Genomic DNA, 24,596 nt, shown 5'->3' on the forward strand with positions numbered 1-24,596 from the left:
TATGGCATAAATATATCAACTAAGTCAGCAGGATTTTCCAAATGACTTTCAATAAAGACTTTCTTCAAAAATAACAACTCTGGGGCTTCCCTGGTGGCGCAGAGGTTGAGAATCTGCCTGCTAATGCAGGGGACACAGGTTCGAGCCCTGGTCCGGGAAGATCCCACATGCCACGGAGCAACTGGGCCCGTGAGCCGTGGCCGCTGAGCCTGCACGTCCGGAGCCTGTGCTCCGCAACGGGAGAGGCCACAGCGGTGAGAGGGCTGCGCACCACGATGAAGAGTGGCCCCCGCTTGCCACAACTAAAGAAAGCCCTCACACAGAAATGAAGACTCAACACAGCAAAAATAAATAAATAAAATTAATGAACTCCTACCCCCAACATCTTCCTAAAAAAAAAAAAAACTCTGGAGGAACTTCAAGATGGCAGAAGAGTAAGATGCGGAGATCACCTTCCTACCCACAGAGACATCAGAAATACATCTACACGTGGAGCTTCTCCTACAGAACACCCACCGAACGCTGGCAGAAGACCTCAGACCTCCCAAAAGGCAAGAAACACCCCCACGTACCTGGGTAGGGCAAAAGAAAAAGGAATAAACAGAGAAAAGAGAATGGGGATGGGACCTGCACCAGTGGGAGGCAGCCGTGAAGGAGGAAAGGTTCCCACACACTAGAAGCCCCTTCACGGGCGGAGACTGCGGGTGGCGGAGGGGGAAGCTTCGGAGCCGCGGAGGAGAGCGCAGACACAGGGTGCGGAGGGCAAAGCGGAGAGATTCCCGCACGGAGGATCGGTGCCGACCGGCTCTGACCAGCCCGAGAGGCTTGTCTGCTCACCCGCCGGGGCGGGCGGGGGTGGGAGCTGAGGCTCAGGCTTCAATCGGATCACAGGGAGAGGCCTGGGGTTGGCGGCGTGACCACAGCCTGAAGGGGTTAGTGCGCCACGGCTGGCCGGGAGGGAGTCCGGGAGCGAGTCCGGGAGAAGTCTGGGGCTGCCGAAGAGGCAAGAGACCTTTTCTTGCCTCTTTGCTTCCTGGGGCGCGAGGAGGGGATTAAGCGCGCCGCTTAAAGGAGCTCCAGAAACGGGCACGAGCCGCGGCTATCAGCGCGGACCCCAGAGATGGACATGGGATGCTAAGACTGCTGCTGCCGCCACCAAGAAGCCTGTGTGAGAGCACAGGTCACTGTCCACACCTCCCCTCCCAGGAGCCAGCGCAGCCCGCCACTGCCAGGGTCCTGGGATCCAGGGACAACTTCCCCGGGAGAACACGCGGCGCGCCTCACGCTGGTGCAACATCACGCCGGCCTCTGCTGCCGCAGGCTCGCCCCGCCTCCGTGCCCCTCCCTCCCCCCGGCCTGAGTGAGCCAGAGCCCCCAAAGCAGCTGCTCCTTTAACCCCATCCTGTCTGACCCAAAAACAGACACCCGCAGGTGACCTACACGCAGAGGCGGGGCCAAATCCAAAGCTGAAACCCGGGAGCTGTGCGAACAAAGAAGAGAAAGGGAAATCTCTCCCAGCAGCCTCAGAAGCAGTGCATTAAATCTCCACAATCAATCAAGTTGATGTACCTGCATCTGTGGAATACCTGAAGAGAAAACAAATCATCCCAAAGTTGAGGAGGTGGACTTTGGGAGCAAGATATATTATTTTTTCCCCTTTTCCTCTTTTTGTGAGTGTGGATGTGTGTGCCGCTGTGTGAGAGTTTGTCTCTATAGCTTTGCTTTCACCATTTGGCCTAGGGTTCTGCCTGTCCGTTTTTTGTTTGTTTGTTTGTTTTGTTATGTTTTTTGGTTTTTGGGTTTTTTTAGTATAGTTTTTAGCACTCATTATCATTTGTGGATTTGTTTTTTGGTTTGGTTGCTCTCTTCTTTCTTTCTTTCTTTATTACTTTAAATTTTTTTAAATAATTACTTTTTATTTTAATAACTTTATTTTATTTTATCTTCTTTCTTTTTTTTCATTTTTTTTCTCCCTTTTATTCTCAGCTGTGTGGATGACAGGCACTAGGTGCTCCAGCCAGGCGTCAGGGCTGTACCTCTGAGGTAGGAGAGCCAAGTTCATGACACTGGCCCACAAGAGACCTCCCAGCTCCACGTAATATCAAATGGCGAAAATCTCCCAGAGATCTCCATCTCAACACCAAGACCCAGCTTCACTCAATGACCAGCAAGCTACAGTGCTGGACACCCTCTGCCCAACAACTAGCAAGACAGGACCACAGCCCCATCCATGAGCAGAGAGGCTGCCTAAAATCATAATAAGGCTACAGACACCCCAAAACACACCACCAGACGTGTACCTGACCACCAGAAAGACAAGATCCAGTCTCATTCACCAGAGCACAGGTACTACTCCCCTCCCTCAGGAAGCCTACACAACCCGCTGAACCAACCTTAGCCACTGGGGACAGACACCAAAAACAACGGGAACTACGAAGCTGCAGCCTGCAAAAAGGAGACCCCAAACACAATAAGTTAAGCAAAATGAGAAGACAGAGAAACACACAGCAGATGAAGGAGCAAGGGAAAAACCCACCAGACCTAACAAATGAAGAGGAAAAAGGCAGTCTACCTGAAAAAGAATTCAGAATAATGATAGTAAAGAGGATCCAATATCTTGGAAATAGAATGGAGAAAATACAAGAAACATTTAACAAGGACCAAGAAGAACTAAAGACAAACAAACAGTAATGAACAACAAAATAAATGAAATTAAAAATTCTCTAGAAGGGATCAATAGCAGAATAACTGAGGCAGAAGAACGGATAAGTGACCTGGAGGATAAACTAGTGGAAATAACTACTGCAGAGCAGAATAAAGAAAAAAGAATGAAAAGAACTGAGGACAGTCTCTGAGAACTCTGGGAAAACATTAAACACACCAACATTTGAATTATAGGGGTACCAGAAGAAGAAGAGAAAAAGAAAGGGACTGAAAAAATATTTGAAGAGATTATAGATGAAATTTTCCCTAATATGGGAAAGGGAATAGTTAATCAAGTCCAGGAAGCACAGAGAGTCCCATACGGGGTAAATCCAAGGAGAAACATACCAAGACACATATTCATCAAACTATCAAAAATTAAATACAAGGAACAAATATTAAAAGCAGCAAGGGAAAAACAACATATACCACACAAGGGAATCCCCATAAGGATAACAGCTGATCTTTCAGCAGAAATTCTGCAATCCAGAAGGGAGTGGCAGGACAGATTTAAAGTGATGAAGGAGAAAAATCTACTAAAACAAAGATTACTCTACCCAGCAAGGATCTCATTCAGATTGATGGAGAAATTAAAACCTTTACAGAGAAACTAAAACTAAGAGAATTCAGCACCACCAAACAAGCTTTACAACAAATGCTAAAGGAACTTCTCTAGGCAGGAAACACAAGAGAAGGAAAAGACCTACAATAAAAAATCCAAAACAATTAAGAAAATGGTAATAGGAATATACATATTGATAATTACCTTAAATGTAAACAGATTAAATGCTCCCACCAAAAGACATAGACTGGCTGAATGGATACAAAAACAAGACCCGTATATATGCTGTCTACAGGAGACCCACTTCAGACCTAGGGACATATACACACTGAAAGGGAGGGGATGGAAAAAGATATTCCATGCAAATGGAAATCAAAAGAAAGCTGGAGTAGCAATTCTCATAGAAGACAAAATAGACTTTAAAACAAAGACTATTACAAGAGACAAAGAAGGACACTACATAATGATCAAGGGATCAATCCAAGAAGAACATATAACAATTGTAAATATTTAGGCACCCAACATAGGAGCACCTCAACATATAAGGCAAATACTAACAGCCATAAAAGGGGAAATCAATTGTAACACAGTCATAGTAGGAGACTTTAACACCCCACTGTCACCAATGGACAGATCATCCAAAATGAAAATAAATAAGGTAATACAAGCTTTAAATGATACATTAAACAAGATGGACTGAATTGATATTCATAGTACATTCCATCCAAAAACAACAGAATACAAATTCTTCTCAAGTGCTCATGGAACATTCTCCAGGATAGATCATATCTTGGGTCACAAATCAAACCTTGGTAAATTTAAGAAAATTGAAATTGTATCAAGTATCTTTTCCAACCACAATGCTATGAGACTAGATATCAATTACAGGAAAACATCTGTAAAAAATAAAAACACACGGAGGCTAAACAATACACTACTTAATAACCAAGAAATCACTGAAGAAATCAAAGAGGAAATCAAAAATACCTAGAAACAAATGACAATGAAAACACGACGACCCAAAACCTATGGGATGCAGCAAAAGCAGTTCTATGAGGGAAGTTTATAGCAATACAATCCTACCTTAAGAAACAAGGAAGACCTCAATAAACAACTTAACCTTACACCTAAAGAAGTTAGAGGAAGAAGAACAACAACAACAACAAAACCCCAAAGTTAGCAGAAGGAAAGAAATCATAAAGATCAGAGCAGAAATAAGTGGAAAAGAAATGAAGGAAAAGATAGCAAAGATCAATAAAACTAAAAGCTGGTTCTTTGAGAAGATAAACAAAATTGAAAACCGTTAGCCAGACTCATCAAGAAAAAAAGGGAGAAGACTCAAATCAATAGAATTAGAAATGAAAAAGGAGAAGTAACAATGGACACTGCAGAAATACAAAGGATCATGAGAGATTACTACAAGCAACTATATGCCAATAAAATGGACAAGCTGGAAGAAATGGACAAATTCTTAGAAATGCACAACATGCCGAGACTGAACCAGGAAGAAATAGAAAATATGAACAGACCAATCACAAGCACTGAACTTGAAACTGTGATTAAAAATCTTCCAATAAACAAAAGCCCAGGACCTGATGGCTTCACAGGCGAATTTTATCAAACATTTAGAGAAGAGCTAACACCTATCCTTCTCAAACTCTTCCAAAATATAGCAGAGAGAGGAACACTCCGAAACTCATTCTACGAGGCCACCATCACCCTGATACCGAAACCAGACAAAGATGTCACAAAAAAGAAGACTACAGGCCAGTATCACTGATGAACATAGATGCAAAAATCCTCAACAGAACACTAGCAAACAGAATCCAACAGCACATTAAAAGGATCATATACCATGATCACGTGGGGTTTATTCCAGGAATGCAAGGATTTTTCAATATATGCAAATCAATGTGATACACCATATTAACAAATTGAAGGAGAAAAACCATATGATCATCTCAAAAGATGCAGAGAAAGCTTTCGACAAAATTCAACACCCATTTATGATAAAAACCCTCCAGAAAGTAGGCATAGAGGGAACTTTCCTCAACATAATAAAGGCCATATATGACAAACCCACAGCCAACCTCGTCCTCAATGGTGAAAAACTGAAACCATTTCCACTAAGATCAGGAACAAGACAAGGTTGCCCACTCTCACCACTATTATTCAACATAGTTTTGGAAGTTTTAGCCATGGCAATCAGAGAAGAAAAAGAAATAAAAGGAATCCAAATCGGAAAAGAAGAAGTAAAGCTGTCACTGTTTGCAGATGACATGATACTATACATAGGGATTCCTAAAAATGCCAACAGAAAACTACTAGAGCTAATCAATGAATCTGGTAAAGTAGTAGGATACAAAATTAATGCACAGAAATCTCTTGCATTCCTATACACTAATGATGAAAAATCTTAAAAATAAGAAAACATTCCCATTTACCATTGCAACAAAAAGAATATAATATCTAGGAATAAACCTACCTAAGGAGATAAAAGACCTGTATGCAGAAAATTATAAGACACTGATGAAAGAAATTAAAGATGATACAAATGCATGGAGAGATATACCATGTTCTTGGATTGGAAGAATCAACATTATGAAAATGACTATACTACCCAAAGCAATCTACAGATTCAATGCAATCCCTTTCAAACTACAAATGGCATTTTTCACAGACCTAGAACAAAAAATTTCACAATTTGCATGGAAACACAAAAGACCTCGAATAGCCAAAGCAATCTTGAGAAAGAAAAACGGAGCTGGAGGAATCAGGCTCCTGGAATTCAGACTCTACTACAAAGCTACAGTAATCAGGACAGTGTGGTACTGGCACAAAAACAGAAATAAAGATCAATGGAACAGAATAGAAAGCCCAGAGATAAACCCATGCACATATGGTCACCTTATCTTTGATAAAGGAGGCAAGAATATACAATGGAGAAAAGGCAGACTGTTCAATAAGTGGTGCTGTGGAAACCGGACAGCTACAAGTAGAAGAATGAAATTAGAACACTCCCTAACACCATACACAAAAATAAACTCAAAATGCATTAAAGACATAAATGTAAGGCCAGAATCTATCAAGCGCTTAGAGAATAACATAGGCAGTACACTCTATGACATAAATCACAGCAAGATCCTTTTTGACCCACCTCCTAGAGAAATGGAAATAAAAACAAAAATAAACAAATGGCACCTAATGAAACTTAAAAGCTTTTGCACAGCAAAGGAAACCATAGGCAAGATGAAAAGACAACCCCTAGAATGGGAGAAAATATTTGCAAATGAAGTAACTGGCAAAGGATTAATCTCCAAAATTTACAAGGAGCACATGCAGCTCAGTAACAACAGAACAAACAACCCAATCCAAAAATGGGCAGAAGACCTAAATAGACATTTCTCCAAAGAAGATATGCAGATTTCCAACAAACACATGAAAGGATGCTTAACATCATTAATCATTAGAGAAATGCATATCAAAACTACAATGTGATATCAGCTCACACAGGTCAGAATGGCCATCATCAAAAAATATCTAGAAACAATAAATGCTGGAGAGGGTGTGGAGAAAAGGGGACCCTCTTGCACTGCTGGTGGGAATGTAAATTGATACAGCCACTATGGAGAACAGTATGGAGGTTCCTTAAAAAACTAAAAATAGAACTACCATACGACCCCGCAACCCCACTACTGGGCATATACCCTGAGAAAACCATAATTCAAACAGAGTCATGTACCACAATGTTCACTGCAGCTCTATTTACAGTAGGCAGGACATGGAAGCAACGTAAGTGTCCATCAACAGATGAATGGATAAGGAAGATGTGGCACATATATACAATAGCATATTACTCAGCCATAAAAAGAAACGAGATTGAGTTATTTGTAGTGAGGTGGATAGACCTGGAGTCTGTCATACAGAGTGAAGTAAGTCAGAAAGAGAAAAACAAATACCGTATGCTAACACATATATGTGGAATCTAAAAAACAAAAACAAAAAATGGTCATGAAGAAGCTAGGGGCAAGACGGGAATAAAGACAGAGACCTACTAGAGAATGGGCTTGAGGATATCGGGAGGGGGAAGGGTAAGCTGTGACAAAGTGAGAGAGTGGCATGGACATATATACACTACCGAACGTAAAATAGATGGCTAGTGGGAAGCAGCCGCATGGGACAGGGAGATCAGCTCGCAGCTTTGTGACCGCCTAGAGGGGTGGGATAGGGAGGGTGAGAGGGAGGAAGATGCAAGAAGGAAGAGATATGGGAACACGTGTATATGTATAAGTGATTCACTTTGTTGTAAAGCAGAAACTAACACACCATTGTAAAGCAATTATACTCCAATAAAGATGTTAAAAAAATAACAACTCATAAGATTATATTTCATCACTTATTCATCCATCTGAAGGAAACAATTTTCCAATGGATAAAATCAAGAATGGAATTTAAGCCAGAGTGGATTATGTAGTACATGTTCCACGTACCATGTCAAATAAGCCCAGAAGGGCAAGTGGCAAAGTCACGGTGCAAAAGACATCCAGAAACAGGATCAGACTTCCTAATTCCTTTGGGGTGTCTCTAAGGAGTGGATTTTCTCAAACACGAATTCTTTCATCAGGCTCTCCCTGCACAGGTCTGGGCGCTGGCCTGGGCGAGGTGGTGGGGGAAGCCAGCAATGAAGGAAATGAGCCCAATAGCACAGGCACACACACATCTACAGAGGTCACACGTCCACTCCTTCCCAGACTGAAGCTGAGGCTCATTCTCTGCATATTTTTTGGCCTCTTCTGAGGACAGGGCCTGGTCAACTGTGTCCATTGTTGTATCCCCGGGTACCCCGCACTGTTCCTGGCAGAAAATGCATGCTGCATAAATGTTTGGTGAATGAATAAATGAATGAAAAAGCACCGAGTACTAACTGCCAAAATGCTGATGAGCAGCCAAAGGTTGCTGAACAGCTCTCACCCAGCTAATCCTGTTCCTAAAAGACAGATGAGTTAAACAAAAAGCAAGAAACAAACGAACAAACAAACAAAGGCAAACCCAGATCTGTAGAGAAACAAAGTCAGATCTAAAAGTGTATCTCGGGACTTCCCTGGTGGTGCAGTGGATGAGAATCCACCTGCCAATGCAGGGGACACGGGTTCGAGCCCTGGTCCCAGCAGGTCCCGCATGCCGCGGAGCAGCTAAGCCCGTGCGCCACAACTACTGAGCCTGCACTCTAGAGCCCACAAACCACAACTACTGAAGCCCGTGCGCCTAGAGCCTGTGCTCCGCAACAAGGGAAGCCACTGCAATGAGAAGCCCGCGCACTGCAACAAAGAGTGGCCGCCACTCACTACAACCAGAGAAAGCCCGTGCGCAGCAACGAAGACCCAACACAGCCAAAAGTAAATAAATAAAAGTGTATCTCTTATTGGTTTTGCACTTTGGGGAATTCTGCCTGGCATGTTCTCTTAGCCTGAGGCAATAAGGAAAACTAAAAGGCAAAAGGTTCTTACATCCTTCAGCATTCTGGCAGAATAGTTCGTTTCTATACGGGGCAGTAAAAACTGAACCTGACCATGAAACAAATCCAAAATCCATTAAATTCCTAATCCTAGTCTTATTCCAATCATGTCTCTGGATCTTCCACAAACCCCTCCCATGGTCTGGCCAGTTCTGAAATGTCAGCAATTTATTTAATCCTTGTCCCCACTATTTCTTGGAAGCACAGAGACTTTCGGGTAAGACTGACATCTACATAAATCCACTGATTTAAGGCAAGGGAATAAGCACTGCTGGACTAGAAGCTTCCCAGAAGGTGGTACCAGAAATTACTGTGTAATGGACACAGAAGCCTTCAACCAGTGGATGGAAAGAACATCACAGACAGAAAACAGAGCCTGAGTAAGGGCACCAAGGTGAAATGTCATGGTTACATCAAATGGTCCTTACTGCTTCCTAGCATGTGAACTTGGGCAAGTTACTTAACCTTTCTGAGCCTCTGTGTCCTCATCTGTAAAATGAGAACAATAATAGCACCACTTCACAGGGCGCTTGCGAAGATTTACTGACATAATGGATATCAAAGTGCCTACCCTAGTGCCAGATATAGAGTAAGGCCGCAACAAATGCTTGTAAACAAAGTGTGATAAGAGACAGAAAGTAGAATAGTGGTTACCAGGGGCTGGGGGCAGGAGGAAATGAGGATACAGTTTAATGGGGACAGGGTTTCAGTTTGGGAAGATGAAAAACTTCTGGAAATGAAGAGCGACGATGGTCGCACAGCAATGTGCATGTATTTAATGCCACTCGACTGTAGGCTTAAAAAATGTTAAAATAGTAAATTTTATGTTACGTATATTTTACTACCACAATAAAAAATGCAAACAAAACAAAACAAAAGTAAAGTGCAAAGCATCACAGTGTGACTGCAATCGAGACTACTTAGGAAGGGAGGTGGCAGCCAGAACGTCAGGCTGAGGAGAAATGTGAACTTGATCTACCAAGTGCCCTGTGGGGATACTTGGAAGTGCTATGACTTGAACTTGTATTGTAAAAAGGTGTAATTGATATTGCCATTTTATAAATATCACCCTGGGGTGGATTAGATGGCTAGAAAGAAGTTGAGGCTGAAAGAAGGATGTGAGACTTCTGCTGTTTAAAATGTGGTCTCCAGCTCAGCAGGATGGGTCCTACCTGAAATCATAGTCTCAGGCTGCCCCAGAACTACCAAATCAGAATCATCGTGGTGCAAGATCTCCAAGTAGCGCCTACACACAGTAACCTTTGGGAAGCACTGGGCTAGAAGACCGGAGGAGTTGGGCTGGGAGAGGCTGAGGACTCGAAGCAGAGTGGAGCCACAACTGCCGATGTTTATGGGGTTTACTACACATGTCGCTAGGTGTGAGTATTTCATGAGCCATCATTCAATCCTCACAACAGTCCTGTGCATAAGGTGTTATTACTCTCACTTCCCACATGGAATATGATTCAGCCATAACACAGAAGGAAATCCTGCCTTTTGCAACAACATGGATGGATCTTGAGTGCATTAGGCTAAGCGAAATAAGTCAGATGGAGACAAACATATACTGTATGATCTCACTCATATGTGGAATCTAAAAACAAACAAAGAAGCAGACAAACCTCACAGAAACACAAAACAGATCAGTGGTTTCCACAGGCAGGGCATGGAGCGGGGGATGGAGGGAAATAGATGACTGAAGTCAAAAGGCACAAACTTGCAGTTATAAAGTAAATAAGTTCTGGGGAGCTGATGTACAGCATTGTATATTTGAAAGGTGCTCAGAGAGTAGATCTTAAAAGTTCTCATCACAAGAAAAGATGTTAACTATGTGAGGTGATGGATAGTAACCAAATTTATTGCAGTCATCGTTTCACAATATATAATACATATATCAAATCATTATGTTGTACACCTTCAACTTATACAATGTTATGTGTCAATTATATCTCATTAAAACTGGGAAAAATGTTTTAAACTCGCAGTTGAAGTCATTGGTCTGAGGTTACACAGCTAGTATCTGACAGAAGTGGGATTTGAATGAGTCTGTGTACATCTGCTTCATCCTCTCCTTTGTACTGCTTTTCAAACCTCAGGGAAAATGAGCTCTCCCTGTCTTGCTACAATACCCACTTTCTTTCTCTATTATTAAACCCCGAGATGATTACTCTGAAAGCTCTCTAAACTATTTTGGAAGCCCAACTGTTGTAGAAGACAACATATGAATAGATGGGACACTTCTGAGCTTTCCGGCTACCCACCACTCAGATGCAGTCTTCTACATCCTGTCTCCCAGCCTTTGCCTGGGCTGTACATGAAATCCCTAAGTAACCTAAGTAAGTAATCTGTAATTTGTCCATGGTCAAATTGAGTATCTCTTCAACAACCTTGTCCTCACAAATACCAAGGCTACCTAGGAATCCGGCTGATCAACAGCAGGGAGGTAATCTAATGTTTGTTCCTGTCCCTTCCTCATTTATCAACAAACTCAATATTTCCTTCCCTTGGTTGCAACTACAGGAGTTCTCCAGAATTAAATTTCCACATGCATTGTACAATAATTCTCTAAAAGGAGTAGAAAGTCAAATGCTTCACCTTTACCAAGATATTAGCGGAGAAAAATCCCAGTTGTATGACCAAAGTCCTAAGCATGAGCATCGTCGATCTAGTCCTACAAATGAAGGTTGCCAAGCTACCTTCCGTAACTCTCTTCTTTCTCCGCCCCTATTTGGGCCCATGTGATCAGCATCCACCTCTGTACTGTGGCTGATCCTCCACGCCAGACCTCAAGTTCAGGTCCTTTCATCTCAAGCTCTGCAACCACTTCCCCCTTGTCCATCTCCACTCTTACTCCCCTCCAGTCCATCCCCACCTCTTGGACAGCATGATCCTACACCAACCTAACCCTGTCCCTCTTCCTACGGCCATCCCCTGGGTCCTCTGCTATCGCAGACTGATGGAGAGGCCCTGATCTCTGCAGTGAGCAACTTATTTGATTCTCACAACATTTCTATGAGGTCTGCTCTAATGTTATCATCTCAGTTTCTCAGGAAAATGAGGCACAGGAAGGAAGCCCAAGATCACCCAGCTAGTAAATGGTACATCAGAGGTTTGAATCTAGGGAGACAGGCCTTGGCATTAAAAACTACACTTGACCACCTTCCATCCCGATGTCACTGTTTCTAAGAAGTATTCCCAGATCTCCCCTAAGTCTTTCCTTTGAAGACCCCTACACAAACTGTGTCCTGTGTGTAAGCTTCCGCAGGGCAGTTGGACTCTTACCTGCTTTCTATACCCTAAAGTACCTAGAATTGTTCTCCATACACACAAAGCACTGGGTATTTGCTTAATCCAATTAAATGTACATAAGTACAAAATACGATATAGAGAACTTATGTTACCTCTTGTGAAAGTGTTGGCACAAACGATTTGACCTTAACAGCTCTCCGTTTTCTTTGCGAAGTTTGCAGTGACTGAGTATGGTCCCATACACCCAGATGACAGAAGAGAAGAAACGGGAATTTAGAATGCCAAAACTCAAAGGGTTGTGGTCCCTAGGAGACCTAGGCTTTTAGAGAATAAATACTTTCTGAAAAAATCCAACCTATTCAATGTCCAAAGTGAATTCTGTGTGAGGCTTACCGACCCTAGCATGTCTTAAGCCGTTTCAAAGGGTTAGAGGATGGGTAATGGCCTATGGAAGCATTTACAAGGTAAACAGATTCCAAGTTTCTGGCATTTTAAAAGTGCTGCTCCAAACTATCTTAAACTGTCCAGGGCAACAGGAAGTGCAGCCTCGGTTTGATTTCCACTAAAAGAACGAGGCATCTCTGAGGACATCACTTCCTGGAAAAGCAGAATTGATCCAAAGTCTCTGTTGCTCTGATGTGCGTGGTATGTTTGCTAGTTACTATAGCTGGACAATGAAAATACCAGCAAATGAGCCCTATAGATATCCAGGTGACAAACAAGATTTTTAACATTTTTAGTAGAATTCAATCAGCCTGTAGAATTTAATGTTTTTCATTATTCCCAAAGCATGTCCTAGTATTAAACCTAGATACCAATCCTTAGAGAAGCTCTAACCCCTGAGATGAAGAAAAGGAGCTTTAATGATGGAAAGTTCATGGGGGTAAAATTTCTGTTTTGCTTCTGGATGGCCTGTCTGGTACTATCCTTCCCTGACCCATCCTTCAACCTCTATTATCAGGGCTAGACTTCACTTCGCAATGAGAGTGATCTACTGTGGCGTTTGGAGGGGAGGTGTAATTTTTCCAGAAATAAATTTCTATTTTTTCTTTACTGTGGTATAATTGACAAATAAAGTTGTATATATTTAAATGTACAATGTGATGATTTTATATATGTATAGGCTATGAAATGATTACCACAGTCAAGTTAATTAACACATCCATCACCTCACATAATTATCTTTGGGGTGGGGGGGGGGCAGTGAGAACACAAAATCTTAGCCAACTTCAAGTACGGCCTTATTAACTGTAGTCATGCTGTTATACATTAGATCTCCAGAACTTATTCTGGAAAGTTTGTACTCAAATTATTTTTTGTGGTCCCTACATTTTAGCTATGGCACTGTGTATCAACCTTGATTTTCTATTAATCCATGAAATTTGTAATCTTTTAATTGACATTTTAAAAATCTAGCTGAAAATGAATATAAAGCACCAGTAGTTTTTTGTCATATCTCTTTTAGATCTTCTTTTGATTTCCCCTAGACTTCATCTGAATTCGCTTAGGACTAGCACATATGGAAAGCACCATAACTTGAAAAGCTAAAGGACTGCATTTATTCAAAATGCATTCACAGAGTGCCTACATTATGCCAGGCTTGGCAATGCCAAGCATGGCAACCCAGAGATGAGGATGACATAGTCTCTGCTTTTGTAAAGTTCACAGTCAATAAAGGGAAGCATTTAAACCATTAATTATAACCCCTCTATTAAAAAGGATTTCATCAAGTTAAAACAGTCTGTGAATTCCAAAAAACACAAAAACAAAAACAACAGCAACAAAAAACCATGTAGAACTGAAAAATGCTGCAAACTTTTCAATTTAATTACCGAGAGTATATTGCTATCCTTCCTCTTTGAAATCACAAAGAAACTAGGGTGGGACTTGCTAGCAAGCTGTCTTCAGGCCTCTTGCTATAGGAGATCCTTGGAGATGAAAACATTCTCATTATGCTATTCTTGTATTTAAGCAATAACCTCCCTTGGGATAGGGCTCGGATTCAACCATATTTACTGAATTTAGCTTTATAACTGTAGGAAGATAGAAGACTTTTCAGAAAAGTTAAACATAGGAATAACATTAGGTGACATTTGTTAAGCACTTACTACATCCCAGGCTCCATTATTATCTTGCCCATTTTATATATGAGGAAAACGGGGTCCAGAGAGGTTATCTAACTTTCTCAGCGCCACCCTGAGAGCCAGTGGCAGTGCCTGAGCGTTCTCTCACTAGCGTATGGCCTCTCCATGACTTAGCACTGGCCCTCTTTCAACACTTTACCCATCTGCAAATGTCACGTGTCATCTCCCATCTACTCTCCTAGCACCCTCCCCTCCATTCTCCATCTGTGAGCTTCCCACTGACTAGGAATAAGGATGAACATCTCATATTTCTCCCAATTCTACTTTCCTAGCCTATCAACAAATTACTTTGAAGTTCTGTAGCAATCACATTTATGTTCAATAGCCTTTCTGCAATTGATCATGTCCTTGAAATTCACCAAATATCATAAATAAGCTGACAAACTGTCTAAACACATCAATGCCCTTTGCTGATAAACAGAGGAGTTTGGTTTCTATCCTGGTGAGAGCCCAGTCCCTTGACAGTGATTTGTGAGACACAAGATTTGAGTATTTGAGAATCTCTGGTCTATAGCAAAGAGTGACAGTCCAGTGTACTTCAAGACTCTAGACAGCATCAAGGCTGAAGCACAGCAGCACTTGGGCTTTGTAGGTGGTAAGAATCTTGAAGCACATTCCATCGATTCCCTCCCACCTCTCCTTCCTCCAGTGGTTGGAGATGATGGGTCCCAAGCCCCTGCTACACCTCTCTCCCACCTAAGAGATCTCCCAGAGCCCTTTGGAGTGTTTGTTGCTGCTATTATCCAAGTGGACCACGGCATCAAACTAAGGCCAAGACTCTTAGACTCATTCAAGATCCAAGGACACATTGTTGAGAATAGTTCCTGAGGTCTCCTAGAGTCAGGTATTTAAACAGAAAAATGTCCCTATCTACCCTTGACACATCACAACTCTGCCCCATTTCAGCTACTCACTAATACTGTGCAAAATTGAGCTAACAGGGCTTCCCCGGTGGCACAGTGGTTGAGAGTCCGCCTGCCGATGCAGGGGACGCGGGTTCGTGCCCCGGTCCCGGAAGATCCCATGCGGAGCGGCTGGGCCCGTGAGCCGTGACCGCTGAGCCTGCGCGTCCGGAGCCTGTGCTCCGCAATGGGAGAGGCCATAACAGTGAGAGGCCCGTGTACCACAAAAAAAAAAAAAAAAAAAAAAAAAAAAAAAAAATTGAGCTGACAAAGCTGGTTGTGCGTTGCCTCTCTTTCCAGGCATAGTCAATGGACACTTTTCTCTTTTACCCTATTATTTTCCTCTCCCCCTTTTCATCATTTAGTCCCCATGTTCCAATACTGGTTCATCTCTAAAAGAATCAACCCAGAAATTTACCAAAACTTAAGAATGAGAAACTCAAAAAGTATAATGGATAGTTCATCTGTAAGAAATAGTGTAGAGAGAACATGTTAAAGGGAAAAGGTCCACAGGAGAAAATTCCACCTCCTAATATCCTAGTTCTCTTTACCAGAGAGCTCTTATGTAAAAAGTGGACACAATTTTGGAAGCAAAGATAAGTTTCCCCTCATCAGATAACACATCTTTCCTGCGGAGTTGTGTGTAAGTGAAATCCTATTTATTCATCTGACATTTGGTAGAAGTTTTCTAAGTGTGGACTCGGTGGCAGACTCTGGGGTATAAAGAGATGAAGCTGAGAGATCAGACTTGTAAATAGATAACTACAAGGTCGAAAGTGGGGAGATTTAAAGTCATATAAAATGCTCTGGAAGCTGAGAGGAGGGAATAGAGAGGAGGAGCACAGAGGGAACACAGGACTAAACAGAGGCACAGAAGCTGGAATCAGATGTTACAGGTAGCAAGAGTGCACCTGGGCAAAAGTAACTATACATTTTCTTAAATGCAACCCCCTGAACTCTGTCACTGTGAAGCTCAGGGTTCCCTGACCATTAGAAAGCTCAGGCTGCCAGTCTTAGAACCACAGAGAAAGTAGACTAAACTGCGACAGAGGAGAGGAGAGCAAACCATTATCAAAGAAAAACTATTTTGATCCACTGTATTTCAAAATAACTTCGATTTCAATCTGTTGAGGAAAACCAATGTGCATAATGTTGTCTAACAATAAAAAATAATGTAAAGCACTAAAGTACAGCCTCCGAAATTCCAGGAGAAGAGAAGCTCTTTTTTTCCCGCTGTGTAGGGAACCGCTGGCCTCAAGAAGATGGGCTGTTGGCTGTGAGCAGCCCCTGTCCACACAGGCCTAGAGGTCGCGATGCCTGAAGACCAGCGTGCAGGAGTCTGAACTGCGCAGGTACATGCTGCGTGACTCAGCTTCCAAGCTCCCCGGAATTGGTTCCCCGGGTCTGGAGCCTGTAGGGATAGGCTGGGCCTCGGGCAGGGACTTCCGGGGCTGACTCCAGGCAGCCAGGGTCCATCCTGCTCCTCAAGTGAGTTGCTAATAAAGAAGCTCTTTCTTGCCTGCCCACCTGCCTTGGACCTCCCCTCCTCACTTTGGCCCAAAAATTGTTTTTGGATGAGTGAACAAATGAATAAATGAAGTAATCATGCTTTAATATTGGTTAAAACATTGGAATTTGAAAATGATTACATAAATAACTAGTTCATGTTACTTTCATGTCAATATCTGTATGCCTCCTTCCCTAAAATGTCTAGGGCTTTTATTTATTTTTTATTTATTTATTTTTTGTGGTACGCAGGCCTCTCACTGCTGTGGCCTCTCCCGTTGCGGAGCACAGGCTCCAGACGCGCAGGCCCAGCAGCCACGGCTCACGGGCCCGGCCGCTCCGTGGCACGTGGGATCTTCCTGGACCGGGTCACGAACCCGTGTCCCCTGCATCGGCAGGCGGACTCTCAACCACTGCGCCACCAGGGAAGCCCTAAACAGATATTTTTATTATTTGTTTACACAAATAATATTTGCTACACAATTTCACATGTATTCAATTCACCAGTGTTAAGAGTTGATTGTGACTACTTCAATGATGTTACATCTTGACCTGTGCTTTAACTGAGCACATCTTGATTGTATGAATTATTGAATTATTGACTAATTCAGGTGTTATTATTTTAAAATGCAGCTCATTGCTTAGATTTCCCCCCAATCACTTTCAAAACCCAGAGGACTCTTACTTACTTCCATTGGATTACAAGCACACAGTACAATATAAAAAGTAAGTATAAAGCAAAAATCTAAAAGATGAAAGGCATTTTCTTACCCAAGAACGAGAATTGAAGAAACTGGTGAGTGCTGTCTGTGGACACTGGATAGTCTATTCAGTTCACCTTTGAAGAAAGAGATGTTTCTAGAACAAAAATAGCCTTTCTAGCCACACAAGGGAAGTCAATAGTCATGTGACTGTACATTTAAAATAAAGATAAGAGAACCTTTTTTCAACTACCAAGACTTCCCAGGTTAGAACTGGAGAAACTGGGATTGCTCCTCGCCCAAGAATGTTCTTAAGCTGCTGACAGCTTCTCCATGAAGTCAAACTTCTTTAGTCTCTCCCTACTTTCAGCTCCCCATCAATCACAATGGCAGCCTACTTGACCGAAGGCACTGAGCTTTCTCATGCTAACTTGTCCAGTAGCCTTGATACAAGCCTAGAGATGATGTTAAGAGCTGCCACTATACAAACTCTCCTTAATGTGTAATTAGAAAAGCAGTTTCCTTGAATCCTTTATGTGGTTTTTAGATAGGGAAGTGATGCAGATGTTCACACATTTCTTCTACCGAGTGTTATGGATTTTCTGTGCATTAAACAGGGAGTGTCTCCACCTTCTCTGAGAGACACATGATCCTTGTACTATCCGGACGGTACTAACGCTGAAGCCAAACAGCATGGTCTCCAAATAAAAACCTGTTTCTGATGTTTGCCAAACATACTCCTCAGCATCTAGGAGGCCTGAAGGTATCTGGGGATCTGGATATATGAATGTGTCCAAAAAGATACCATTTTTCTCAAGACTTTCCAGAATCATGCACATGCTCTCTCCAGATTCCTCCTCCCTCAGCCCTCTATAACTCATTGTCTGCTTCTCTTTCAGGGCACTTGCTACTTTCTAGGATGTCTGATCGCTGTCCGAGCCTTTGTCACTGGAGTGCAAAGCACAAGGCCAGAATCTGGTCTCATGACTGCTTGTCCCCAGCACCTGGCACAGAGTGGCAGCTCGAGAAGCATCCACTGAAGGGAACTGGGGCCACTTCTCAACATGTGACCTCAGTTCACACTGGCCAAAGGGCACCTGCAAGAAGCCGACTGGGTGCCCGTGGTGGCATTCACACCCAATGCTTACTCCACTGGCGACTGGCATCCGGAACTATTGGCTTGGCACGGCTCTGACCTAGAGGAAGAGCCTCTGACCAAATTTGTCATTTGAAAGCGCTGTGAAGCAAGCACGAGCAGTAATGTGGATCCTGGGGCCCCACCTAGTTAGGTAGGTTTGGGGTTGGCTTTGTTTACTAGGCTGATTCTACCTCACCTCATTGCAGATAAGATCATGTTACTAAGGGGAGAACACAAGGGGTTCCATATGTTTATTGAATATGCGAATGTGCGTATCATATCATGGTTACATGTGTTCTCTTTGCAGCTTTTAAACATCCCTCATAGTCCAACTGTCTCAGCTTGTCACCCAAGGCCCTCTACAATATGACCCAATTCACCTCTTCAGCCACACCATAGCTTACGTCTTCCGCGTTCCAGGAAGTGTGCGCCATCACTCCGTCACACACACTCTTCCATCCACGCACCCAGGCTTCGCTCAGGACAGTCTCCCTGCCTAGAAGGCCCTTCTCCATAGCTTTACTAATTGAAGCCATATCTATCCTTCAAGGCACATTCTCCAAAGCACCTTCTCCAGGAAGCCCTTTCTGATCCCCCTCCTGGAGTCCTGATGGCACCTGCCATATCTGGCCCTGTATGAAAGTCACGTGTTGTCAGTTTCTCCCCTCAGTGCAGGGAAAAGGGTTAGCTCCTCCCTACAATACATGGCTATCTGAACCTAGCCTGCAAAACCGTGAAGAATAAATTGCATTCAGCTCGTTGAGGACTGTGACAAGAGTTTTCTCTTTCTCCAGAGACCCTAGGATTCAGGAAAAGAATAATCTAAGATATAGAAAAAGATGTAGGAAAAAATGTAGGAGAGATGACAATATGTAGATAGCCATCTCTCTTTACATAAAGGTATATTTTAAGTGAGCCACTGAAAGAGATCTTACTGAATCATTTAATTAAGAATCTGGGGACTTCGCTGGTCATCCAGTGGTTACGACTCTGCACTTCCACTGCACGGGACATGGGTTCGATCCCTGGTCGAGGAACAAAAACCCTGCATGCCGTATGGTGCAGCCAAAAAAAAAAAGGAATCTAATAGGTAGGTTTTCTCTGTTTCCAGTCCATTTTCAGTTTAAAATCTGAGAATCAACTGTTGAAATGAACCGAAGAAAATTATACAGGAACTCTTCATAGCAGAACTTTCTAAACAGGAAGAGTCACATATACAAACTCACAGAAACACTGAATTTGAGTCAAGAACCTGAAAGTATTACATATTACACTGGAGTATTTTAGGCCACTCTTGGTCCATATTTATTAAGCTTCACTCTACTTGACTCCATAGGAAGTTACCAAGGAAGCAAGAATTCTGTTTTCAGGACATTGAGTCCTATGCTTCTGGTTTCTGGACAAATTGAGGTGTCTTCAGCAAGTTCAAGTGCTTCCATGGATTTAGTTATTTGTTCATGTCCCAAATAGCTATCGACTATGTGCGAGGCACTGTGCCAGCTTGTTTTTGTTGCTGTTGTTAGCAGTTACAGCTAAAAGACCTACAGAGAAACAATAATTATTTCAAAGACCTACATAACTGTCAAAATAATTCTTTAAAAATTGAGAAGGGGGGACTTCCCTGGTGACGCAGTGGTTAAGAATCCTCCTGCCAATGCAGGGGACACGGGTTCGAGCCCTGGTCCGGGAGGATCCCACATGCCGCAGAGCAACTAAGCCCGTGCGCCACAACTACTGAGCCTGTGCTCTGGAGCCCGCAAGCCACAACTACTGAAGCCCACGCGCCTAGAGCCCGTGCTCCGCAGCAAGAGACACCACCGCAATGAGAAGCGCACACTGCAACGAAGAGTAGCCCCCGCTCGCCGCAACTAGAGAAAGCCTGCATGCAGCGAAGACCCAACGCAGCCAAAAATAAATGAAAATAAAAAATTGAGAAGGTGGAATATTGAAAAGTATAAGAATCAAATGGGGAAATTGATGTGGTCAGACGGGCTGGGTTCTTTAACTGACGACGTTAACATTTTAATTTAATTTGTAAGCTAGTTGGGCACTACAGCAAGTTTCTGAGAAGGGACGAATGAATACGATCAAAGCAACTTTCAGAGAGATGATACCAGGGGCTGAAGCAGACAGGCTGAGGAAAGCCGTGAGTTTAGCAGGTCTGCTGAAGGAACAGAAGAAAGTTGCAAGAGAGGACAGATTTCAGACATGGCATAAAGGAGGCAGACGAAAATGAGAACAGACAAAGAATGGGTTAAAAGGCCGATGTGATACTGCCGTTATGGGCCTGGGGGCAGCGGGGGCTCAAGAGGCTGAAGGTCACAAGGCCAAAGGTGCCCTTTACTAGAGGGAAACTGAGTTATGGAAGAGTCTGGAGAGAAAATTCACCAGCTGTGGGTTCTCTTGCTTGTTTAGGCATCAATGAAACATGTAGGAAAACTCACCCTCTATTTGACAAGAATGATCGATTCGACCACGTAGATAAGAGCAACAGTTGGACACATGACTTGGCGATCTCTTCTAGTCTATTCTACAAGACGCACACAAAGAATATTTGAAATTCGACTCATCACTATAGTGCCCCAAGGGAGTGACCTGAGGGGGGGAAGATAAAACCTTGGAAATATTCAACGAGCAGGGTAGAGGGAGTGAACAGCAGCAGGAGAGAGAAGAGAGCCCAAGCAAGCGGGGAGCACAGACCAAGCAGCTTCCCCACCCCGGACAATTATGAGGGAGTCCAGGATCAGGAAAGAAACCAGGAGAGAACTGGAAACAACAGACACGTTCAGTTTATTAGCACTAGCATTTCACAAAACCAGTTCTATCTGCTTTTCCTCCTGGAAACACCTAACCTGGGCGATCTCCCTCCCAGCCCTGCACAAAGCCTATCTGCCCAGAAAGGCTTAGCTGGCCTCTGTCACGGCGGCCTTTGGACAAAGAAGAGGGATTTGCATAAAGGTGGTCTGCTGAGTACAGCCCCTCTTTGAGGCCTTGCAGCGTTGAAAGAGCCATTCTCCAACCTGGCAGTGTAATCCTAATGGAGAGCTTTTGTCCCCCGGGCTGTGGTGGGCCGCTTTATTCAGCTGACAATCCACAGTGAAAGAATGAATGAACCGTCTCCTTTGGGTAACACTCAGGCAGCTGGCAGCCCGCAGGCCGAGGGCTTTACCCGATAAGAGGCGGCACAATTGTCAGCCTCGGCCGGAAAGGTGCTCCACGAGGGAGCTGCCCACTGGGCGCTCACCGCTCCAGACAGAGGTCCTGGAGCCCGACCTCCGCAGAGGAAAGGGGCTGAGGGGGCGGGAGCTCTGGCAAAGCCATTCCCTACAATACTTCCTAAAGAGATCAAAAACCTGCCAGCGCCGTGAAGCCCCTTCGACAGTTCTGTAAAACTCTATAATCATTTCCCATTAGAACGCTGGGAAAGAGCCAGGTTTCTGGTTTCTTTTGCGATTTCATTTTTTTTTTAAAAGAATTGAGTTTTGTTTTCTTCCTTTTGAGAGGGTTAAATTTACAGAACAGAATGGAGACTCAACGCAAACAATTCTACCACTCAGAGGCAAATACTGCCATTTCAGATGATTTATTTCCAGTCTTTTTAATGTAGCTCTGAAAATTCTGTAAATACAGTTTGTTCTCAGGGCAAGTCTAACTGATCCTTATTTTTCAACTAACAAATAAGCCCTTTTGAATTGAAGTGGTTTCTCCTAAGGTATCTTAACCCCCTTTTACCTAAAGGTAATTCCCCCAGTTTTCCTGAATTTATGTTCCATTCTTCTGTGTACCCTAGGCTGCCTTACCCAAAAAAGCAGGGAAATTGTCTCCCAGAAGCTGTTGAACATTTTCTTTAAAAGGGGCCATATTCAATAATGAACACCCATATACAACAAAAATAATTTAAGATCTATACATGAATTATGTGCCAATGTCACATGAAAGATTAAAATATATATATACCATTTTACTAAAAATGTTCTCAATTTATTAGCTACACAGTTCTCGAATTAGAAAGAGGGGCCAAAGAAACCTTTCATTTCCTGAATGAAAAACTTTGGACCTCCTCACTTAAAATGATCTCCCTCATTGTTGCTGACTCTTGGCTGTGCCCACGCTAAACACCCTCCTCCTGGCTCCACTCTCGCACAATTCCTTTTCTCCGAATTGATGGTTAAGACACAGCCGCGTTAAAGGGAAGCTCTGCGAACGCCCTCGCCGACAGCTGCAATATCCTCCCTGCACAGTACACTTCAAATACCTTCTGTGATCACATATGCTGGAACTTTACACAAAAAGTTCCCACTTGTTTCTTGTGGAATGCACAGAAAAATGAAACAGCTCGCACTGAGAGTTTCCAGTTTCTTCATGTTGATTGACTTTGTTTATGAATTTCCCCTCAAAGTACAATCCTTTCGTGCAGACAGACCCTTCAATTTCCCAGTCAAACTCTTGCCTGTGACTTTAAAGCTTCCTCATTTCAAAGCGCTGTGTGTTCCATGCTATACAGCAGAGCTCACACCTAGGTTTCCTGAGAAGATCAGCAAAGAGAGCCGATGCTAGAGAAGGCAAAGAATAAACAGCCTTGACTAAGTTCTGTCTGCATGGTACCCAGGAATGCTTCAAAGTGGTCTTGACCCAGCCTGGGAAGCATAGTGAAGCTTTCACAACTTACGCCTTGACTAAGGGATATATTTATTGCTTTCAGTGAAGAAGCAACTGACTTACAAGTTCATTCCCCCAAATGGGAGATGTGAAGTTAGAGTATAGCAAGCCAAAACAAAAAAAATCTTGCTTTAATCCACACTTTAAAATTTATTACTCAAGTGGCTTAACAAGGTTGCAACACTAGTGGAAATCAGACAGGAGGAAGATGGTGGAGTAGGAGGATGTGGACTGGAGATCACCTCCCTTCACAAACACGTCAAAGTTACATCTACATGAAAAGCAATCTTCACTGAAAACAAACAGGAGACTGGTGTTAGGGCTTAGCACCATTTTACAGGTGCTCAGAGAGGCCAGGTGTGTGGCCTAAGGACACACAGCTACTGCTTCCTACCTGACTTCGTGTGGGTATTTGTAGCCTTAGTTGTAGAAGGGTCTTTCTGCCAGTCTCCTGTTTGTTTTCAGTGAAGATTGCTTTTCATGTAGTATTTGTTGAATTTGTGAAGGCTGTTGTTTTTCAGGACAAAGCCAAGAGGTTTTGAACTCCCAGTGTGTCTTCTTGCTGCTTGTCTCCTTATTATTAATGTAAACCTTAGACTTTCCACGTGGGCTCAGAGATGCCACCGCCCCCACCGTAAGTGAGCAGTTCGAAGACCTCTTAGCTAGTATGGAAAACAGTGGCACTTACAAGGGGGCTGTAGGAAACCTACATATGCTCCAATAAAAAGTAGAAAATGTATAACTGATTCACTTTGTTATAAAGCAGAAACTAACACACCATTGTAAAGCAATTAGACTCCAAGAAAGATGTTACAAAAATAAATAAATAAAATTTAATGTGAATCCTTTGAACTAAAAATTCTACAGTGTATCTAATGCTGAATACAATTTCATTAAACAAACAAAAAAAAAGTAGAAAAAAGTGGAAATCAACATTCTTGAAGTCAGAATGCTTAGAATCCAGTCCCAGTTCTGTGTCCCTAGTGGGACATTAGCTAGACTCAAGTCAAGACACATACCCAAAAATATATATCAAACAACAAGAACGATATTCTGTTTCTCACAAACAATATTTGTAAGTCAGTTTAATATTTATGTGGTGTTTAGGAAAAGCCTGCCAGAGATCTTAAGCTCTTGATAAAGGACAAAGGGAAAATGTAAAGTTTCTTTGCAGAGCCTAAACAGGGAGGCCAACTCCAAAGGAGGTTTATGTGCTCTATTACAAAACCTGACAATTATTTGCCTCTTGTCTTTCAAGAGACTGATGTTCCGGGATTATCACCTTGAAAACCCAGTGGGAACCTTTGCCACACGTAGCTTGCACCTATCTACATTCAGACATAGCGTAAGTGACCAGGGCGTGACCGACAGAGCAGTTTTTATGGGTAGAGCAGGTAGACCTGACTCAGTTTTCCCACACCAGGGCCATCGAGAGATGCCAAGAGTCCACAGAAACCTCGACGACTCTGGGTCTTATTTCCAGCTCAGCCTGCTCTTGGCAGATGGAAGTGTCCAGT

At 43.0% G+C, this 24,596-nt stretch overlaps 1 protein-coding gene across 1 annotated transcript in view; it reads right to left on the minus strand.

Moving 5' to 3' along the window:
- Positions 1-24,596, minus strand: part of PASD1 (PAS domain containing repressor 1) — a 107,890-nt gene that overhangs the window by 79,595 nt on the left and 3,699 nt on the right. Inside the window, exons 3-4 of the mRNA XM_067023904.1 lie at positions 21,590-21,756; positions 20,865-20,950 (exon numbers count right to left, since the gene is read on the minus strand). Coding sequence (XP_066880005.1) covers positions 20,865-20,950; positions 21,590-21,756 — 253 coding nt within the window. The remainder of the gene's footprint in view (positions 1-20,864; positions 20,951-21,589; positions 21,757-24,596) is intronic.

This window comes from Kogia breviceps, chromosome X, assembly GCF_026419965.1.
Source record: "Kogia breviceps isolate mKogBre1 chromosome X, mKogBre1 haplotype 1, whole genome shotgun sequence".
NCBI classification, from domain to species: domain Eukaryota; kingdom Metazoa; phylum Chordata; class Mammalia; order Artiodactyla; family Physeteridae; genus Kogia; species Kogia breviceps.